General features: G+C 34.1%; 1 protein-coding gene across 2 annotated transcripts in view; it reads right to left on the bottom strand.

Annotated features, from left to right (window-relative positions):
* Positions 1 to 7,065: 7,065 nt before the first annotated feature.
* Positions 7,066 to 20,463, bottom strand: part of Hells (helicase, lymphoid specific) — a 41,135-nt gene continuing 27,737 nt past the window's right edge. For both annotated transcript variants that reach the window (XM_003462397.5, XM_063239395.1), the window contains 10 exons: positions 19,978 to 20,139; positions 19,115 to 19,254; positions 18,763 to 18,901; positions 17,669 to 17,752; positions 17,472 to 17,591; positions 15,941 to 16,057; positions 15,423 to 15,582; positions 13,168 to 13,264; positions 11,056 to 11,132; positions 7,066 to 10,048 (listed from right to left, as the gene is read on the bottom strand). In XM_003462397.5, the coding sequence (XP_003462445.1) occupies positions 9,954 to 10,048; positions 11,056 to 11,132; positions 13,168 to 13,264; positions 15,423 to 15,582; positions 15,941 to 16,057; positions 17,472 to 17,591; positions 17,669 to 17,752; positions 18,763 to 18,901; positions 19,115 to 19,254; positions 19,978 to 20,139 (1,191 nt within the window). In that variant the 3' untranslated portion in view covers positions 7,066 to 9,953. The remainder of the gene's footprint in view (positions 10,049 to 11,055; positions 11,133 to 13,167; positions 13,265 to 15,422; positions 15,583 to 15,940; positions 16,058 to 17,471; positions 17,592 to 17,668; positions 17,753 to 18,762; positions 18,902 to 19,114; positions 19,255 to 19,977; positions 20,140 to 20,463) is intronic.

Here is a 20,463-nt window from a genome sequence, read left to right as displayed (position 1 = left end):
ATAATATATACTAAAAGCATGCAGATGCATGTTACAGGATATAATAATTCCAAATTATATAAAAACTCTAACAAACTACAGAAATTACTAAATATAGATCTAAAGTGGGATTTTAACATTACACGTCAGAAAAAATGAAGCAGTTAAAATAAGTATATATGTGTACATTTATTTAACATTTATTACACAGGAAGACATTAATTTACAGAAAAATTTACCCTCAATATTCAGAAAACAAATATTCTTTTCAAATATAAACTAATCATGTACTAAGCCACAAAGAAAACACTAGAATATTCCAAAAAGCTAACACACAAATGATGTTTTCAATGCTGGTAAAAAGCAACAGGCAACTTTTAAAAAGTCTAAATACCAACAAACTATATATCTAACAAATTCTTAAGAAACAATAATGGAAAAAAAAAAAAAAAAGAAAACCCTACTGAGGACATAGCTCAGTGGGAAGGCCTAAATCTCCAGTACAAGACATAAATGATGGACAGAAAGACAGACACTATGAATGGAATATTCAGTAGACAAGCATAACAGCATAGTAAGTCATTCCATGGTTTGAATTATGGCTTTTCCTGTCAATACTCTAGTAGATGATTACCACGTAGTAGTGATACCTTTTGTTTATTGAACATGAAGTGGCAGACACTGCATGAAGACTTTTTAAGTACAGTTAACCCACTGAGATATACTTCATTATTGAACTTTTTGTGTATGATCCTATTTTTAAAAATTTTTAAACGAAGTAATTACCAGAGCCAGAGCTTAACCACCATATCATTTCATGCAACAAAGTTTACAAAAACATGAAGTTACAAAAGTAAATCTCTAGTATCCAGAAAGGTACTTATAATTATCTAGAGAAATATGGACATTAAAACTAAGGTGGTTAACTAAGTATCTCTTGTAAGGGAAGTGATTCAAAAGCTATACTTCCAGCAACAGTAGATCTAATTCTAAAGGTATAGGCTACCTTTTCAGTGCCATCAGCTATCACTTTGAAATTCATCCATATCTCTTATCTGATCCTTGGCTATTAAAACTTTGCTGGTAGTACTGCTCTGAGTGGCATGTTTCAAGTTATAGGGACCTTCACTGGCATCATTAAGGACAGCTGTAAGGACATGAAGGTTCCATACTAAGCTATTTGTAAGGTACAGTGGATCATTGACTTACACACTCCATTCCCAAGAGCTTATCGTAATGTCAACTTAAGGCTCAGGCTCCTCTACACAGCTTTCAAAATCTCTCTCCTGTACATTGGCAGTTCTCACTGTCCTTAAAGACACTGACCCAGGATCTCTCTACCCATATAGGAAATGTTGTAATGTTCCTTCTACAAGTCTTTAAGCTTTAAATCTGTGCCTGAGAGCACCTGGAAGCACAGCAGCCAGCATTTTTGTCAAAAGTCAAGACTTCATATTCTTAAAACTAAAATTCTGGTCATAACTGAAGCTGTTTGCATGTTAGGTCTGTCATTAATTCAAGGATCCACAGTACTTTACAGCTCTGAGCCACTTTACCTCCTTTTGGCTGACAAATCTTCAGATCTTGTGTATGAAAATATCTTTACTATTCCCTTATTCTGTTTTTCTTCCTGCTATTTTTAACTATTTTTCCCTTAATTAAAAGGATAAAAATGAAAAAGGAGATAATAAAAAGGAGATTGAGATTAAAAAGACGGCATAACAACAGAACAGTGCTGGTCAAAACATAGCCATTTAAGCAAAATAGTGTTTCACCACAAGATAATCTCGACATAATAGTAGTTACCATAGTGTCTCTTCCCTTAAAATCTTTGGGTATAGCATCAAACATATCAAGACAATGTAAAACCATTCAAGAGAATGACAGTATTACACGGTATTTAGAATCAACTAACAGAAAATGAACAATGATTTCTGTATAATCTCCTTATCTATAAATTTTTTGTTTATATTATCACATATAATAAAATCCAATAAGATACAACAGGTTAAAACCGATGGAGAGAGAAGAACAAAAGCTTGATGGGACTTCAAGACAAGATGATACTAAATCAGCACTACCTATTATGATGTCTTGTTTTCTCCAAAATGGCTGTTCCTACCATCCAACCTTCTCTGTCTCATTTCTGTTGAGCTATTTTTCTGTCATTAGTTGTCAGTTTGTCCTCTTCATTTCGCTTTCTGCTCCATTCATTGTGGCCTCTCTGCCACTATTTCTGGAATCTTGGTATTTTTCATTTTTAGAATATCCTGCAGTAATCTCTGTAGAGTTGAATTGGTGGTTGCAAATTTCCCTAGTTCCTCTTTATCCTGGAAGCACCTTGTTTTTCCATCAATTTCTAGGGACAGTTGTGCAGGATATATCAATCTTGGCTGGAGGTTATTATCTTTCAAAGCTTGAATTATTTCCCCCCACGTTCTTCATGATTTGATGGTTTGTGCCGAGAAGTCTGCTGTAATTCTGATGGGTGTTCCCTTGTAAGTGATCTGTTTCTTGTCTTTGATGGCTTCTAATAATCTGTTCTTATATTGGATTTCTGGAATTTTGATAATTATATGCCTGGGTGTAGCTCTGTTTGGGTTGTAGGTGGCTGGGGTCCTGTATGTCTCATACATCTGAGTATCTTTTTTTTTTTTTTTTTTGTCTTTTTCCTTTTTACCGGTACCAGGGATCGAACTCATGACTGCCTGCTTGCAAGGCAGGTGCTTATGCTGCTGAGCTAAATCCCCAGCCCCCACATCTGAGTATCTTTACCTTTTGCTAAATTAGGGAGATTCTCCTGGATTATTTCTGTGAATAGCTTTTGTAGTTCATTTGTTTGAGTCCCTACTTCTTCTTTTAATTCTTAAGTTATAGATCCTCTTATCATCTTCTAGTCTTTGTATTATTGCTGTTTGTTTTCTTGTTATTTTTAAGTTTTTCATTTCATGCTCCCACCTTACAAATCTGTCCTCCAGTTCTGATAATCTATCCTTAGTTTCTTTCAAGATGTTATACCAGCTTTCAATAGATTTTAGTTTCCTGGTAATCTCTTTGAACCTGCTTCATGTATTCTGTTTTCCCTATTTTCTCCATCAAACAATTCTCCCCTTTTTTTCTGTTCCTCCATTACACCATCTGTTTTTTTCTTGGGCGGTGCTTAGCATTTCTTTAACTAGTCTACTTATTTCTTGCTTTATTTCATTAAATACTTCATTTTTGAACTCGTCTATGAGGCATACCACTTTATAGGTGCTGTGTCTGATACTGCATGTTTTCTGTCTTCATTCTCTTTTGCATTTACCTTTCCTGGATAAGTGTTCTCAGGATTGGGGACTGAGGACCCTTTCTTGTTGCTCCCTTTTCCCATACTTTTTGACCCTTCCATACAAGCTTCTGTAGGAGGCCCAGTTTTTTTTTTTTCTCTTTGTCTGTTACAGTTTGTTTGAATCTGCCTGCTAGGTGTTCCCCCTCCAGGTCAACCTACTGAATGCTTCACTGCTAGGGTGCACCTCCAGATGCTGGGACCTGGTTTGGGCTAGCCTACTGGGTCTTAGTCTGTGGCGTCACCAGGTCAAGCGCTCCCCACCACTTCCGCTTGAGAGGTGAATATGCGACTAAAGTCACTGCATGACCCTGTTCCGGCTAGTCTACTCGTTCCCAGAATGTCCTCTGTTGGAGCCTCCTAGTCTATGAAAGGGTCCCCATTTCTCTCACTCACCACAGGTCAATGCAGGGCTCCCTGCCAGTCTCACTCTCAACGCTATTTGGTTCGCCGATTCCAGCTCTCAGAGCTTCTGCATGTCTCTCTCCCTGCTGTGTGGATTGGGATGCAGTATCGGCAGCAGGAAATTCAAATCGCAGCTTCCAATGGCGCAGGATCCAGCTTCTGCACTGAGATTTTATCTGTTCCTATTATAGCATCAGGATTGCATTTCCAGTTGGTTTCTCTCAGCTTAATTCGTTCCTGGGTCAGCAGGGTACATCTCCCCTCACATAGGACTCCTCACACGGCACCACTCCTGGATTCTAAACTGGGAATCTGAGAGAGCCTCCGTGGCTGCTATTTGTCCGCCATGTTCTCCCGGAAGTCCCCTTATTCTGAATAAATGTTTTTCCCTTTTACAGTTGAAACGTTTTTAGACTTAATACTGTCTATAATGCATGGAGATATGGGGTTTTTCCCCTTTCCATTTACCACTTAAAATAATCCAATGTGAAGTTCTCTCTCCTAAATTCTAGGAAATGTTTTTCTAAAAAAGGTATTGTATGTTGGTTCCCATTTATATTAGTTTTTATCCCACTCATCTTGTTGCAGACAGCTGAGTTAGAAATACTATAGGTAGAGACAGGGCTAGGTCCTCAAAACAGCCAGTGCAGAAGCCGATACCTTGCAACTATGGGGGAGCCAAGTACCTCCCGCTGTGGGCCAAGCCTCAAGACAAAAGATCAAATACATCTATAGCCTAAGAACTGATATCCTAAATAGTTCTCTATCATCCTGAGGAAGTCAAATAACCATTTCAAGACCCTAGGAAGTCACTGCTCTCTAATAATGCCTTTCTATCTGACTGGCTTCTCCATGTCCCCAATTTAATCAATTTAACCTCAACTATTAAATTTATTGGTTAACCATAGTTCTGTCCCACTTTGTGGCCATCTACTTTGTGAGTTCCGTTTTCTCCACCTTAAATCCACCTCATCCCGATTTTACTGTATAGTCTCTGGAAAAAAAGTCCTTGGAAACTAGCTCAAGACCCCTTCTGTCTTAACCTCCATTGTTCCTAACATTCATTCTTTAATTTTAGACAGTGCAAACTCGTACTGGACATAGTAGATCAGGAGTTTCATTCCCGTATCATTTTCATGTTCTTAAAAGAAATAGTACATTAAGATATTTATTTATAATCTTGAGGTAGGGTCTTGTTATGTAGTCTGGCCTTTAACTCAGTGATCCTCTTGCCTTAAGTCTCCAGAGTACCAGGATTATAGGTGTGTGCAAGTCAGTCTTCACTTGACTTTTCCCTATAACTTCATTCATGCCTTATGCTTCCAACAGGCTCTTATTTGGTGGTGGCAAGAGAGCAAAGATGCCAATTTTGGCATAATGAGAGGTAGGTCAACAAGAGTGGGATCCCTTGTTCAGATTTTGCTAGCATAAGATATGAATGAGTGCTGAATGGCCATGCTAGAATCTAAATAAGGAATACATCTGAGTATCAAGTCCTAACAATGAGCTGACCAATGCTGAATTTTTATAATTTGAGATTGCTAGTGTATCTCCTCAGGTTTGCTCAGACCTGAAGTTCCCAAACTTTCACCTCACTTATGTCTTACACTGGGTAATATAGTATTTTAGCAGCATTTCTCTTGTAGTAGGGTTCTAGTACAAAGGGTAATCAATAAACAAAAACATCACTGACAGGGTAGGACAAAACCTCTTACCAGACCATATTCCCAAGTTGAGTCTGTGCTGGTTCTCAGCAAAAGGTACAACAGTCACGTCAGAGATCTTGATTTGATAAAATGTTACAATGGGTTTCCTTTCATTTCAAATATCTAGAAATCAGAGTTAGTAGCAGATCTAATATTTACTTCATTAATTTATGAACCTGACATAGTAGTTGCTGTTTAATTGATGCATGGGAATACATATACCACTGGTGGGGCTAATTATATGGGAAGAGAGAACCTTCTGAAATGTTAACGTGAATGACAGTTACACAGGTATACATAGATGTACAGTGCACACCAAACTGAGCACTGTACATCGAAGAACTCTTGCACCATTGTTCTTACCATGTGACCTCAATAAAACTTAAGAAAAAGAAAACTTGGAGGCTTACAGATTCATCTGACTGGAGGAAGACAGACTCATAAACAAACAAAAACAGGAAAATTTACAGGCAAGTCACTCTTTAGGCCTTGGTTTCTCAAACTGCAACTGGTAGACACAGCAACAAAACTTAAGCATACATTCATCTCAGTTAAATCTAAATGAATGTATATTCTAGATCTTATGGTTGACTTTAACACCTTATAAGCATACAACCACCTGTAAGTACTTCTGTTTTCAAATTATGTCAGCACCAAGCCATGTCTAAGAGAACATTTTTATTCGACTTGGTTCCCATAGATTGGTATGTTAAACGTATTAGTCATGTACAATAGAACTACAAGGGGAGTTTTAGGGTTAGTTTTACATCTGTAAACAAAAAATAAAAGCTAAGAAATGAAAACATCTTCATTATTAATTTTTAAAAACATTTTATTAATCAAACCTATTTAGAATCTTTGGCGAAGTCAAGGATATAAAATACACACTGATAGGCAAGCAAGCTTCACTACATTTTGGTCAAGCTCTCATCTCTAAATGTAGGAGTAGTAGCAAACTAAGTGAGTGTCATAGAAATAAAAACAAAAAGAAATCTTTCCAATTTTACTTGTAACACTGTAGGTGTGATTTTTATAACCATAATTTGTTTATCTGGAATTGATGGTATTTAAAATAACGATAATATTTGTGCTATGTACAAACCAATAGTACATATGGACTAATCAAACAATGGAAATTTTTTGGGGTGAGGTGGTAGCACTAAGGATGGAATTCAGGGATATTCTACCACTAAACCATATCTCTGGTCCTTTTTAGTTTTTATTCTGATAGAGGTCTCAACTAAGTTGCCCAAGCAAGATTCTCAAAAAATGCAATCTCTAACTGTACATTTTTAAAACAAAAAGAATGGAACTTAAAGCTATCAGAAGCATTTAATGTTTTTAACATAAACACTGTACTTTGCAGGTTTCTCATAAAGTATTACCATAAATCACTAAAACTAAAGTAATCATACACAACTGTTAATTAAAGAACATCAAACATGCTTGCCTGAAAATGTTCAAATACCATTTTCATTGTATTTTTCAACACATGCAAGCAGTAACAATAGGGATGGAAACACATCTTAGCACATCATTGATCCCCAGCACTACCAAAAGCAAAATAAAAGCAAAGCCAAAGCATCCCCAAAACAAAAAACTCCACTAAACCAAATCCAAAACTGAATAAAGACTCATGAGACAAGCAAGGAGAAAAAAGTTCTTTTCATTGTGTAACCATGTTACAAAAGACAAGGCTCAGTTTTGAGAATAATTTATTATGTAAGTAAAACATGGAGCATTTGTTTCAACATGATGGAGGGAGAACATGTGCTCCCCACTGCCCCTTGATAAAGGTCTGGAAACTGCCAGTATAAAGACAAAAGAAGCATTAAACATCCAAGATAAGGTAATAGGAGAAATGTTAACAAAAGATTTTAGAAAGTGGAAAATAAATGTATGAGTGGCAACTGTTTTACTATATTGAAGAACTAAAAGTCTCAGTTCTAGATACAAGCTGTCAAGAAAAACACTCTAGTACAACTGGTTTAAAGAAGCAGTTAAACCCCAAGCTCCACCTCCTTGTAAAATGATTACTACTCCCTCATACTGGAAGAAAACTGAAAGGAATCTATTTCCTGAAAAAGGTGACTAGTATGTGCTGGGGCTTTGGGAATTCAGATAAAAAGCTGAGGTAGCAGGTTGCAGAACTTTACTAAAACCAGGGATGTCTATATTGCAAATGTGAAATCTCCAAAACCCATTTGTTCCTCTCTGCCCCAAAAGAAAACTGGCAAAGTATATATACACAGACTAGAGGATTTCTCTCTCACAAAGCACACTATGTATGCTGGTAAAGGAGAAGCTCTCAAATATTTAGTTAATACACTGCAATGAAACCTACCTGTTGCAAGCCCTTGTTTGTTCTCAAATATGAAGAACAGTCAATGATCCTAAAGCATTTAAAGAATACAAAATAAAAAGGACTAACAACAATCACTTGAAGGAAATGTTCACAACTACATAGCAAGATCCTGTCTAAAAATTTTCAAAATTCTGAGAAAACACTTCCCAATTAAAATCTCAAACCATAACCATCACCACTACACCACCAAAAAAAAAAAAAAAAAAAAAAAAAAAAAAAAAAAAAGTGAAAATATAATCATAATACATCCCGTATCTTATCTGGAGAATGATCCAATCAAAAATTGTTATATACCTGTATTAAAAGATGCAGAAACTATTAATGCATATTAAGGCAGTGAGACGTGGCAGAATTCTGGATATATTTAAAAAGTATACACACACTCAGATATGAAGCATAGAGAAAAATGAAGAGAAAATCATGATTCCAAATTAGTATAAACAACTAGAAGAACAGAGCTGGCATTTACTAGAATAAGAAAGTTTTAAAAGGAACAAATTTGAGCTAGAGAAGATCATAAACTCAGATTTAGGGTAGTCTTGAGTTATGAAGTAAAATCATTAAGGAAGAAGTAATGCCTACTTGGGACACAATGTTTAGAGGTCAGACGTATGAAAAGCAAACCAACCAATCAGAGGATGGAAATGGAAGCAAACGTGTTTGCTAACTGCAAAGTAAAATCCTTTTGTGGGGGAGAGTCAGTAATAATACAAAATGTTGACAGATCAGGTAAAACAATTTCAGAGGTCACTGGAGACATTAAAAAGGCAAATTAAAAACAAGGAATATAGACAATGTTTGAAGTAAAAAATAAAAAAAGGAAAAGGTCTTTTAGTTGCTGTGACTAGGACAAAAAAAATGTAATGGAAGAAATGAAAGATAAACAATTAAGTAGGCTTATAGATATAGTGATGACAACCTCTAAAAGTTCTTTTCTGGCTGTTCCTATTTTCTCAGTGGAATAGGGAGTAAAGAGAGAGTTATTAGATACATAAAGACAAGAGATGAAGCTCATGACAATGTAAGAAAGCAAGACTGAAAAGTTTGTGTAACTATTAAGCAAGTCACTAAATTTGTGACCATGAATTTCAGGAAATACTTGTCAGCATGCTTATGTGGTTAAAGTCTGACTTACTAAAACAAAATGAAAAACCTGTTCAATATTGTCCTTTTCTTTGATAAAATATTCTCTCAAAATGTTTCTTTTGAGCCTTAGTTCCATTATCCTAACACTATTATGTGATCTGCCTATGAGTATAAGATAACAATTCCTATTAACTGTTTTGAAATATATGGTTCAGAGAACATTTCCCCATTCTAGGTCTCTTTTCTTAACAGTCTAATATCCTTCCATGCAGGGCCTAAACTGTTCTCCTTTTAGTTTTTATGTTCCTTGATTATAAATCTTGGCTTATCCCTTGGTCTTAATTTCTTTCGTCTGATTGTATTTCTTCCCCTCCTATTATAATTTCTAGGGTTTCTCCTCTTTTGTCCTATTCTTGTACAATATACCATCACATCCAATTTCTGGCTTCTTGTCAGAATTCTGCAATTTCTTCCAAAGCCTTCCCTGTGTCCATGCAATAAATCATTGTATGACATATGCTTATTGTACCAGTAAATGAAACCAAGCCAGCACATTGAATTCCAATACCAGTCAAGTCATTGGCACTTGTTTCACCTGAACTATTTCTTCCCACACAATTGATGAGATGACCACATAATGAAATTTTATCTGGTAAACTATCTAAATGACTATAATCAAATAATTTCTTATTTCAACAATAGAAAGCATAACTCCAATAAAGCCCTCATTGAAAGCCTACTCCATAACTGAAGTATCAAATCCCCTTGAACTGCACCGCTAAAAGAAAAGGGGTAAAAGACATTTACTAAACTTCCACAGGAAGACTGTATAAATCTGGCAATGGGTAAGTACATTATAAGACAATACCCAAGAGTACTACCTAGCCTCAAAAATTAACTGAAAGTTTACACTTAGGATGAATTTTGTTCTTAAGGCAGCTCAGGAAATTAATTAAGTATACAAGGGTACTACTTATATTATGTAAACTGTTTTAGCTTAAAAAGTCAAGTGGACAATCTGGATTTGAAAACCAATATGTAAAACACCAGATGTAAACAGTAACTTAAGGTTTTTTTCAGCTCCACTTTAAAACAAACATTCAGGATTGGAATCTTCAGAATTTTCTAGTATCTTGAATATTCCCATCTTCTCCTTAATAGGTCCTGAGGATTTCATTTGATCTAAAAGAGAAATATTATTATAATATGTATTTTTTAACAGTATGCTAACCCCCAAAATTTCCAGTATGATGCTTATGTTCTCTATCATCATCGACTTCAAGTTACCAGGAAAATGGTAAGACAAGTTCCAGCACACCAAATAGTGCTTTCATCACAGAAAATGCAAATACAAAGAGTACAAATTATATATGTATGCTGTAAAATAATCAGTAAGCAAGGTGTTAAGGATAAGTTCCTAGTAGATAAATTCTAAAGACAAAAAAAATCATTTTATAAACTTTAAAGAAATAACAGTTCTAAACAACCATCAATGGGTGATAATACTTGATAATATCTATCAAGTTAAATAAAGGCTAACAAACTTCATAGCATATGTTGATATGTTGAATCCAATCAATTTTGGATTACAAAATGTAAGAAACCCAGACATGATGTACCTCCTGGTATTAACATAAAATCATGTAAGCACCATTATCTTTGGCTAAATATGGCACTTAAATCTAATTAAATATCTAAAATTATTTAAACAAAAACAATTTATGAGGTTATAAGAAAGTTACTAAATAACAACATAAAAGGGGAAAAATGAAAAATCAATTGCAGGATATAGTTATTTTATTAGGCAAGTAGCTTGCTTAGCTCTCCCACAAATCAATGGCATGGAAAATCAAAAGGGAAGTGGGTGTTATAAACAACGAAAAACAGCAATCAATGTACACAGTAAAAATTTTGGGAAATCTGAATGCATTGAGTAAAAAATTAAAGTATTACTGTTAATTCTCTTAAACATGGTAACAACAAAGTTGCTGTTTAGAAATACGTTCTTCTCCATAAAAGACACATGATAAAGTATGCCATGAATACTTGAGATCTAATGTTAAGACTCCAAAAGAGAAATAATAAAGACTGACTGAATGCTGCTAACCATTGTGACCAAATGAATTGTCACTATCCTTAGTGTATACTTCCAAGTTTAAACAAAAAGTAAAAGCATGAAAGGTACTTACCAATAAGATCACTTCGATCTAACAACAATTCTAGGTCCTTATCACTTAAGACTTTTTCTCTTGATCCTTTTATTTCCCTACAAAACACAATATTTAAGTGTATTTGAATAAATCCATTAATTACATTTTTCTAAAACTAAAAAAATTAGGAAAATACCATTCACAGTAACATTAAGAAAAATTTAAGAACTTGAGAGTTGATTAAACCAAGAAAGTGAGAGACCTCTACAATGAAAACAGTGTTCGTCAGACAAACAAAACAAAACATGGAAGGTATATGAAAGTAAGAAGCTAACCATTTTTCTCCATATATAGAACCAACAGTGCCTGAAAGATCATATTGTACTTCCAAAAGTGATGAAGATTTAATACAACCCCAACCAAAAATACCAATAACATTCCACACAGAACTAAAAAAAGTAACCCTAAAATTCACATGGATCCAAAACACACCTAGAATAGCAATATTGATCCTGAAAAACAAAAAAAAAGCAGGAGGCAATACAATGCTGGACTTCAAGATATGTTATGAAGCTACAGTGTCACAAAAAAGGGCAGGACAATGCCTTTTTCTTTTTGTACCAGGAATCGAACTCATGACTTCACATTTGCCAGGCAGGCACTGCACCGCTGGGCTATCAGACAGGAGATGATGAAAAAAAACCTTGGACCCATTCAACTATCTGGTCTTTGACAAAGGGGCCAAAAATACACACTGGAGGAAAGACAGATTCTTTAAAAAATGGTGATGGGAAAATAGGCTATCTACATGCAGAAGATTGATTCTGAACCCATATAATAAACTAAAATCAAAAAAGATCAAAGATCTAAATATTGTTGATCGCCTGTTGTCTTGCTTTGAAATGTGTGTCACATTGTTTTCTTCTGATCTGCTTTGTTTTGCCCTCTTTAAAATAAATTTTTTTAAAAAAAAATCTAAATGGTAAGAAAGAATCTGATAGAAGATAAAACTGGTAAAACTTTTTAGAAAATAGGCATAGGCAAGGACTTTCTGAACAGAATCCTAGTTGCATGGGAAATACTGAGGAAACACTAAATGGGATCAAACCAAATTACGAAGCTTCTGTACAACAAAGGAAAACAACCAAAAGTGAAGATAATCTATAGAATGAAAAAGAATTTGTCAGCTATTCCTCAGACAGAGGACTAACATCTAGAATATATAAAGAACTCAAGGGGCTGGGGATTTAGCTCAGCGGCGTAAGCACCTGCCTTGCAAGCAGGCGGTCGTGAGTTCGATCCCTGGTAGTGATAAAAAGGAAAAAAGACAAAAAAACCCCAAAAACCTCAAAAGAAATAGATCTCTCAAAATAAGGGACCAAACCTGATTTTACAACAAAACAAAAACTAAAATGTATTAATGCTTCTAAAAAAAAAAAAAAAAGAAAGAAAGAAAGAAAGAAAAAAGAAACACAAATGGTTAATAAATAAATGGAAAAATATTCAGTATTTCTGGCCACTAGAGAAATGTAAATTACAAAACTGAGATTCTACCTTGTTCCAGAAAGAACGGCTATCACCAAAAAATCAACAACAAATGCTAGAAAGGCTGTGAGGTGGTGGGTGGGACTGTAAATTAGTAAAAACATTATGGAAATCAGTATGAAGATTCTTCAAAAACCCCAAACTGCAAATTCCACTTGACCCAGCTATTCCTCTTGTTGGTATCTTTACCAAGAGAGCTAAAGACATATTACAATAATATATGCACAGTATGCAATTCATAAATGCTAAATCTTGGAAGCAGCCTATAGATCCATCAACAGATGAATGGAATAAGAAAATGGGACATTACTTTGCCATAAAGGAGAAACTTGAGCCATTTGTAGGTAAATGGATGCACCTTGAGACCACACTGTTAGGTGAAACTCAAGACACACAAGCTTAAATAAAACATGAACTCTCTTACATGAGAAAACCAAAACAAAATAAAAGGTAATAGGAAATAAATCTTTTACAAAAGAGAAGGTGACCAAGAGATAGAGGGAGAGGGGGAGAAAAAAAGTTATATATAGAATTCCACATGAGGAATATAACTGTTATGTACTATAAAAATGTATTAACAAAAGAATTTTAAAAATGAAATCTTACCTTTCATAATCTCTAGATTTTAGTAATTCCATTAATTCCTTAGGATCTAAGAAATTCTTAGATTGATTTAATCCAGACTGACCACCTTTGAAATGATCTAGGGAAAAAAAAATTAAAAAAAAAAAAAAAAGTTTTTTCTTGGTGGCCCTAAAGATTGAATCCAGGGCTTCCGTAATATAATACTTTCTCAGTCCTTTTTTTAAATTTTGAGATAGGGCCTCACAGAGTCATTAAAGTTGCCCAGACTGGATGCAAACTGGAAGTCTTCATGCCTCAGCATTCCAGAATGCTGCAATTACAGCATTCTGGAATGCCTGCGTTAAATTCCTTTAAAAACTACAGTGCATTTCAAACAAATCAGAATGGCTCACATTTTTTAAAGACAAAAGATACAAGCATTTGTAAGGAGGACAGGCAATTACAGTTCTTACACTTTGCTGGTGGAAATACAAAACAGTATGTTCATTTGGGAAATGTTTGGTAGTCCTCACGAGGTAAAAATAAACTCTCCCTAAATCTAAGGACAAATAAATGCATTCTGTCTACAAAGATTCATATAAAAGCAGCCAATTCATTATAAATACAATTCGGTTTTTTTTTTTGTCTTTTTTTGTTTTTATCGGTACCAGGGATCGATAAAATACAATTTGTAAACAATTCAAATATCCAACAGAAGAATGGATAAAAACTATTGAGCACAAATGATAAAATTTCTTTAACTTAGATAAATCTCAAATTTTAAACCAAAGTAACTAAAAACCCAGTATACTGTATATACTAAAAATGAATAGTTAAAGAGAAAACTAATTTGCAGGTTAGAAATCAGAGCAACAGCTACTTTGTAGTAAGGGCTGGGGAAGCATAATGGTGTACAAGGTAACTCTCCTAAGAAATGCAAATATTTTTTTTGATCTGGATGACAGTTACAGATCTACATATCTATCACAGTCATGCTGCATACTTAACACCAGTGCATTTGGGGCTGGGGATTTAGCTCAGCAGCATAAGTGCCTGCCTTGCAAGCAGGCAGTCTTGAGTTCGATCCCTGGTACCGATAAAAAAGAAAAAGACAAAAAAAAAAAAAAAAAAAAGAAATATCAACACCTGTGTATTTTATTGTATATTATACCAAAAAAAATTTTTTAGCACTTGAAAAAAACAAAACTTCCAAATTTTTTGGTGAAGTTAAAACACTTTTTTTTTGGGGGGGGGGGCGGGTACTGGGGATTGAATTTAGGACTATGAGCTCGCAAAGCAGGTGCTTATACCACTGAGCTAAATTCCCAGCCCCTAAAACACCAACTCTTAAAACACTAAAAGCAGAATTTGTGAAAATATAACAAGTAAAATTTACCTAAATTTAAACTACATTTAACATTAAGCAAAATATAGTTTATTCACTATTCAGATTTCTAAAGTGCCATAGGTGAACTTATTTAAATTTATTCAAAATCTTATTAGGACAAGGTTTTGTTTTTACCCTCCATGTAAATTTTCCATTAAGTCAATTCACTTTGTCTAAAACCTACTCTACTTTGCGCTATAACCAAATTCACGGCAAAGAATCTGCAGGCAGGTAATTATTATAGACTAACAGTTTTCAACATTATCATGCTATTCTTACTTCTCTAGGCTTTACAATTCTGAGATAATTTAAAACGTTTTTTCAAGTAGACATTGTGTCATTTAGTTAAATGTAATTTTATTTTATTTTATTTTATTTTATTTTGGTACTGGGGATTGACCTCACAATCTCATGCTTGCCAGGCAGGCACTTGTAACACTGAGCTGAACTCCCCATCCTCAAATGTAATTTTATATTAAAGGAGTAAAAATAGAACTTCTCCAAGTATCTCAGGAAACAAAATGGAAAACTCCCCGCTCACTTCAGTTCTAAGAACCCTTTTTACATTAAAACAAGTAGGTTTTTTGCAGTAAAACATTTGCAAGTTTTCTTAAAAATTTTGGCAAGCAAATATCAAAAATATGTACTGATACCATGTCAAGTTCCTTATAACAGAATTTAGGGCATTTCGCCTTAAAATTACTCTTGATTTCTTTCCTTCTCTCTCTGTACCTTAACAGACAATCACAGAAAGGTTCTGTTTATGGTTACCAACTTAACACAGGCTGTTAGAATCTCCACATTCCCCACTGCTTAAGTAATCCTGATAGGCCAAGCCGTACTTTTATAAAGTAACAAAAATTCACAAGAGACAACCAAAGCAAAGAAGTTCTACTTTAACATCATTTACTTTTGTGGATGATCAACTTTTCCAGCTTTCTTTTAGCAGCTGCTCTTTCCACAATTTTCTGATCAATAGTATTTGCAGTAACAAGCCGGTACACAACAACTGGCTTTGTCTGACCAATTCTGTGACATCTATCCTGGGCTTGAAGATCAGACTGAGGATTCTTAATTAAAAAGAGAAATAACATTTAACAACATTAGGTTGAAGTAAACTTAAACTTATATAGGTAATATAAAGTTAACATTCATGATATAATGAAAAACATTTTCAATGGTGCTTTAACTCAATGTATACTTCTAGAGTGGTTTCAGAAATAATCATTCCACATATCCATAATACAAGAATTTTTAAAAGTTATCAAGAAAATATTTTAAGTTTTCACGGGCAGAAAACATGGTAAATAATTCCTAGCTAAAACAGATACCTTGCAAAACATGTAACTGAAAATTTGGCATATGCAATAAAGGATTAGAAATTCATAATTGACATATAATCAGCACACTCATGTATTTCCAACTTACCCAATCACTGTCGTAAATGATAACTGTATCTGCTGCAGTCAAATTAATACCCAGGCCACCAGCTCGTGTACTCACTAAGAAGATAAACACATCAGGATTTGTGTTGAAGCTATCCATCTAAAAGCAAAAAGGATGTTAAAAAATTACCCAGGAGTAGTTTCACACATGTATAATATCAGTAGTCATGGGAGGTGGAGACAGGAGGATCCCAAACTTGGACCCAGCCTGGAAAACTTAGCTATCTAGTAAGACCATGACTCAAAAAAAAGCACTGGGGCCAAGTATGGTGGCACATATCTGTAATCCCAGCACTTAAAGCTAGAGGACTGCTGTATGTTTGAGGCTAGCCTGGGGTACACAGTAAGTTCAAGGCAAACTACATAGTGAGACCTCAAAAATCACTCTCATATAGCCAATAAGCAAACAAATAAATAAAAAGATGGGAATGTAGCTCAGTGTGAAGGTCCTGGGTTCAATCCCCAGTACTAAAAATCAAAACAAAACAAAAAACAAACTTTAACAGACATGATTGTGTCTATGTGTTTCCGTCACTGTTGAAAGCTTTTCCAAAAGCAGCCAAACCAACCTTTTAGATCTATTAAACAATGTTACTGAAATCTCTGCTCATTTTAATTTCATTTTCCAAACATGTTTTACTAAGGAAACCTAAGTTTTGTCAAAAGACTGTGTCACAAGTAAGTTTAAATAAACCTAAATTTAAAAATGGTGAAAAAAACCAAATGGTAGTTGCCTAATAAATAGAGGTGACAAGGTGGACAAACTAAGAAAACAGGAATATTTCTAGACTGATGATAACACTGGGTATCTTGATAAGAGATCTGGACATACATGATCATGTATGTAAAAACTCACAAATGTATTTAACTTTTATCACAAAATATAACAGATGATGAAGTCAGTGAAGAAAAAAGAGTAAGTTGTGTTATCTATAATGTATTTTGAAATGTATTTTAAGTGGATAAAATGTTGAATAGATACAGCAAGTGATTGATGTTCTTTCTCAGATAACTGATAAAAACATTAATGTTAGATTCAGTGATGCGTGCCTATACTCCCAGCTAATCAGGAGGCTGAGGCAATAGGATCCCAAGTTTGAGAACAGCTTAGGGACATCCTGACTCCAAGATAAACTTTCAAAAGAGGCTGAAAAACACAAACCAAAAAAATTTTTACTGTTAGCTTACGTTTCTTACTATAAAATTCTTCTAGTTTTGCTGTACCGTTGAAATTGTCATAATAAAATTCTGAGGACTCAGAGATTAAAAAAACTCCCCATTTTAAAAAAATTCTGACAGTGACAGTATGAGATTATTCAGGAAGGTGAGTGTGTGTACATACATGGCAACCAAACACCACTTATTAGTACCAAATCGAAACGCTTGTTTTTAATCTACCAAAAACATAGATCATACCTATCTCTTAACAACTTAGTATATTTTGTATACTACTTCATAAATCAAGATAAGAATTAGAAGAAAGAATTTGGTATGGATAACATAAGCAGTCTTACATTTTTTTCTCTCTGTGAATAAGACATGGACCCATCAAGTCTACTAAAGTTGAAGTTTCTAAGATAGCAGTAATCCATCAAAATGTCCAACATCCGTGTCATTTGTGAAAAAAGCAACACCTGAAATTTAAATAAAGCTCAGTGTCTTTACTATTTCATAAAATAATTCAACAATGAAAATTACAATCAAGTACTACCTTGTGACCTCTGCGTTTTAGTTCTGGCAGCATTCGATCCAAAATTAAGAATTTTCCAGAATTCATAACCAATTCTTCATCAATCTTAAAAGTGAACAAAAACCCCATAAGTCACTATAATTAGTAATGTTTTATTAAAGTGAAATCCCTGTAAATCCATTTGAATAGTTCACTTTTCAATGATAAATCAAAAAACTTAAAAATTAACTTTATTATTTTTTATTAATTAAATGATATTTATCAAGAAAAGACATATACACACCCAAAACCAACACTCTAGATAGATTCAAATTTACTATGTATATGTTAAGGTTTATTTATAATGGAGCAAACTATATATAAAAATTGCTACTATAAGCTGGATATGGTAGTGTGCATTGGTAATCCCAGCACCAGGGAGGCTGAGGCAGGATGACTGATATGAGTTCAAGATTAGCCTGGGTTACATAGGGAGTTCAAAGCCACTTAAAACCACAAACAAAACAAAACATCTAAAAATTGCTACTATAATTCTTAGTAAAAATTAAAATATTAGAGTTCATAAGCAATTGTACGTTATAAACGGCTACTACTGATGCAGAAGTGAGTGGGTTGCCAAATGTTCTACCCTACACAGGCTATTACCTTAAATAAAATAACCTGACTCAAAATTTTAATAGTCAGACAAAAGAAACCTTACTGTAAAGTTTTAAACTGGAACAAAATAAGGGTTACTAAGAACAGTTTCAGCCTATGCTAGTTTTAAATTAAGTACACAAAGAAACAGTTTCATTCACTGAATGTGAACATTCTCAACTCTTAACAATGTTTTGGTTTTCTTTTCTTCATTAAGCAATGCTAGGCTAATTTTGACAAGCTAAATATTAACTAAAAAGAATATCAAAAGTGGCAATCATCTTTAACACAGCAAGAACAGGTATTACCTACTCTACTAAATTTAGGATAATTATTTTATTCATATAAAATATGTAAATAAAACATTGTTTCGGTTGCCCATAGAAATTGATCGTGTGAAGCTTCACAAAATCCCTTCAAGAAATTGCTTCATTTTCATTATAGGAAATCAAAACAGTAAATTATTAAATGGTATTCACCTTAAACTCTTGTGTAACAGGGTCTATAGGGTATTCAATCAGATATGCATGATTACAGCACTTTCGAAGCAGCATCATTATGTTCTGCAGCTTCAGATCTATTTCAGATTCCATAGGGATATTCACTTCCTCAACAGGTCTATGAAAAACAATACATGAGAAATATAAAAAAGTATAATTTAAAGAATAAATTTTCTCTTTTATTTATTGGTGTATGTTTGCATATAACCATCATATTCACATTGGGGAACTGGTACATATACATATTACATCTTATCTGTTTTCTTTCCCCTCTCCCTCCTTCTCCTCTCCTTTCCCTCCATCCTCATTGCATTTATTTTTAAACTCACACCTTTCTCTGTCTACTTCTGGCTGTATTTGACTAATCAATTTTTCCAATTCATTAGGAAACTCATCTATTTTGCTGTAATTTATTGATTTTCTGGTTCGCCGTTTTGGTCGTCCATTAGAACTTAGCTCAACAGTTTCTTTCTAAAAGAAAAAATTGAAGGAGTATCTGTTTAAAAAGCTATACACTGAAATATTAAAATAAACAAAATAAAGCCCACTATTTATATGTACAAAACAATTAAGGTTTAAAATTTTTCCTTTCACCATTAAGTTTAATAATTCCCAAAGACACAATTATCAGAGATCTGTAAGCTCACTGCAAAACACACATTGCTTAGGAGATTTACCTTAACATTATTGACAGTATTTCAAATTGAGAGTTAATATTTTTACAGCTCAACAGAGAAACATCAAAAGATAAAGTTACTTTGAACTTAAATCTTATCTCCATTTCTTATAATATGGTTATGACAACAGATATTGCTTTTGAAATAGTCTATTAGTGTCTTCCTGTGATGGTATTACATGTTGAGAGGGGATGGTCTAGTTGGTAAGCCTTTAGAACAGTGATTCTCAAATGACTGCTTTTTAACAAAACATTTCCAAATCTATTTGACACATCATGATTAAAGTTAATCTGATATAGCAATCTAAATTTTTAACACTCCACATTACAAAGAGTAATGCACAGATTACCACTTAGAAATTTCTGCACATTAGGGAACTTTTGCATTGGGCCTTCTACTTCATTTAGAAGTAACATCATCCAGTAAGTCCTAAAACAAGTAAGGAGCCGTAAAAGTGAAATTAAGAAATTTTATGTACCATGTCTCATTTACACTATATTTCAAACTTGCACTATACCTCACTGGATCCAAACATGTTGGCAATTGTACGATTCACAATGGCTGTATAGAAAACTTCCTGTTTCTTTGAAAGCGGTGCATAAACAACTACTTCTCGTTTAGGAGGTACTTCAAGAGCAACATCAGATTTTAGTCTTCTCAGTAAGAAAGGTGTTAGAATCTAAAATTTAAACAAGAACAAGTAACTCTGAATATTAAATATTCCTGGTTTTCAGGGAACATTACTCCCCATGAACTCTTTATTCTTTCTTTCCTTATGCCTACATAAGCACTAACAAGTCTTTTTTTTTAAGGCTAGTCAAGTGAAGCAGTGGGAGTGGAGAAGGAACAAAGAAATCTGTAACTGGTTGTGATCAATTAGTTGTAAACACCACTGCACTTGGACCAACTGCAATAACAAGTCTTAAAAGGTAAGATTAAGATAACTTGAAATTTTCTCATACCAGATTAACAAATTAAAAACTAATTTATTCAGAGCACTGCA

This window comes from Cavia porcellus, unplaced genomic scaffold (genome assembly GCF_034190915.1).
Source record: "Cavia porcellus strain 051 isolate PalLab524CR breed Dunkin Hartley unplaced genomic scaffold, mCavPor4.1 scaffold_28, whole genome shotgun sequence".
In the NCBI taxonomy this organism is placed as follows: Eukaryota; Metazoa; Chordata; class Mammalia; order Rodentia; family Caviidae; genus Cavia; species Cavia porcellus.
This window is presented reverse-complemented; position numbering and strand designations above follow the sequence as displayed.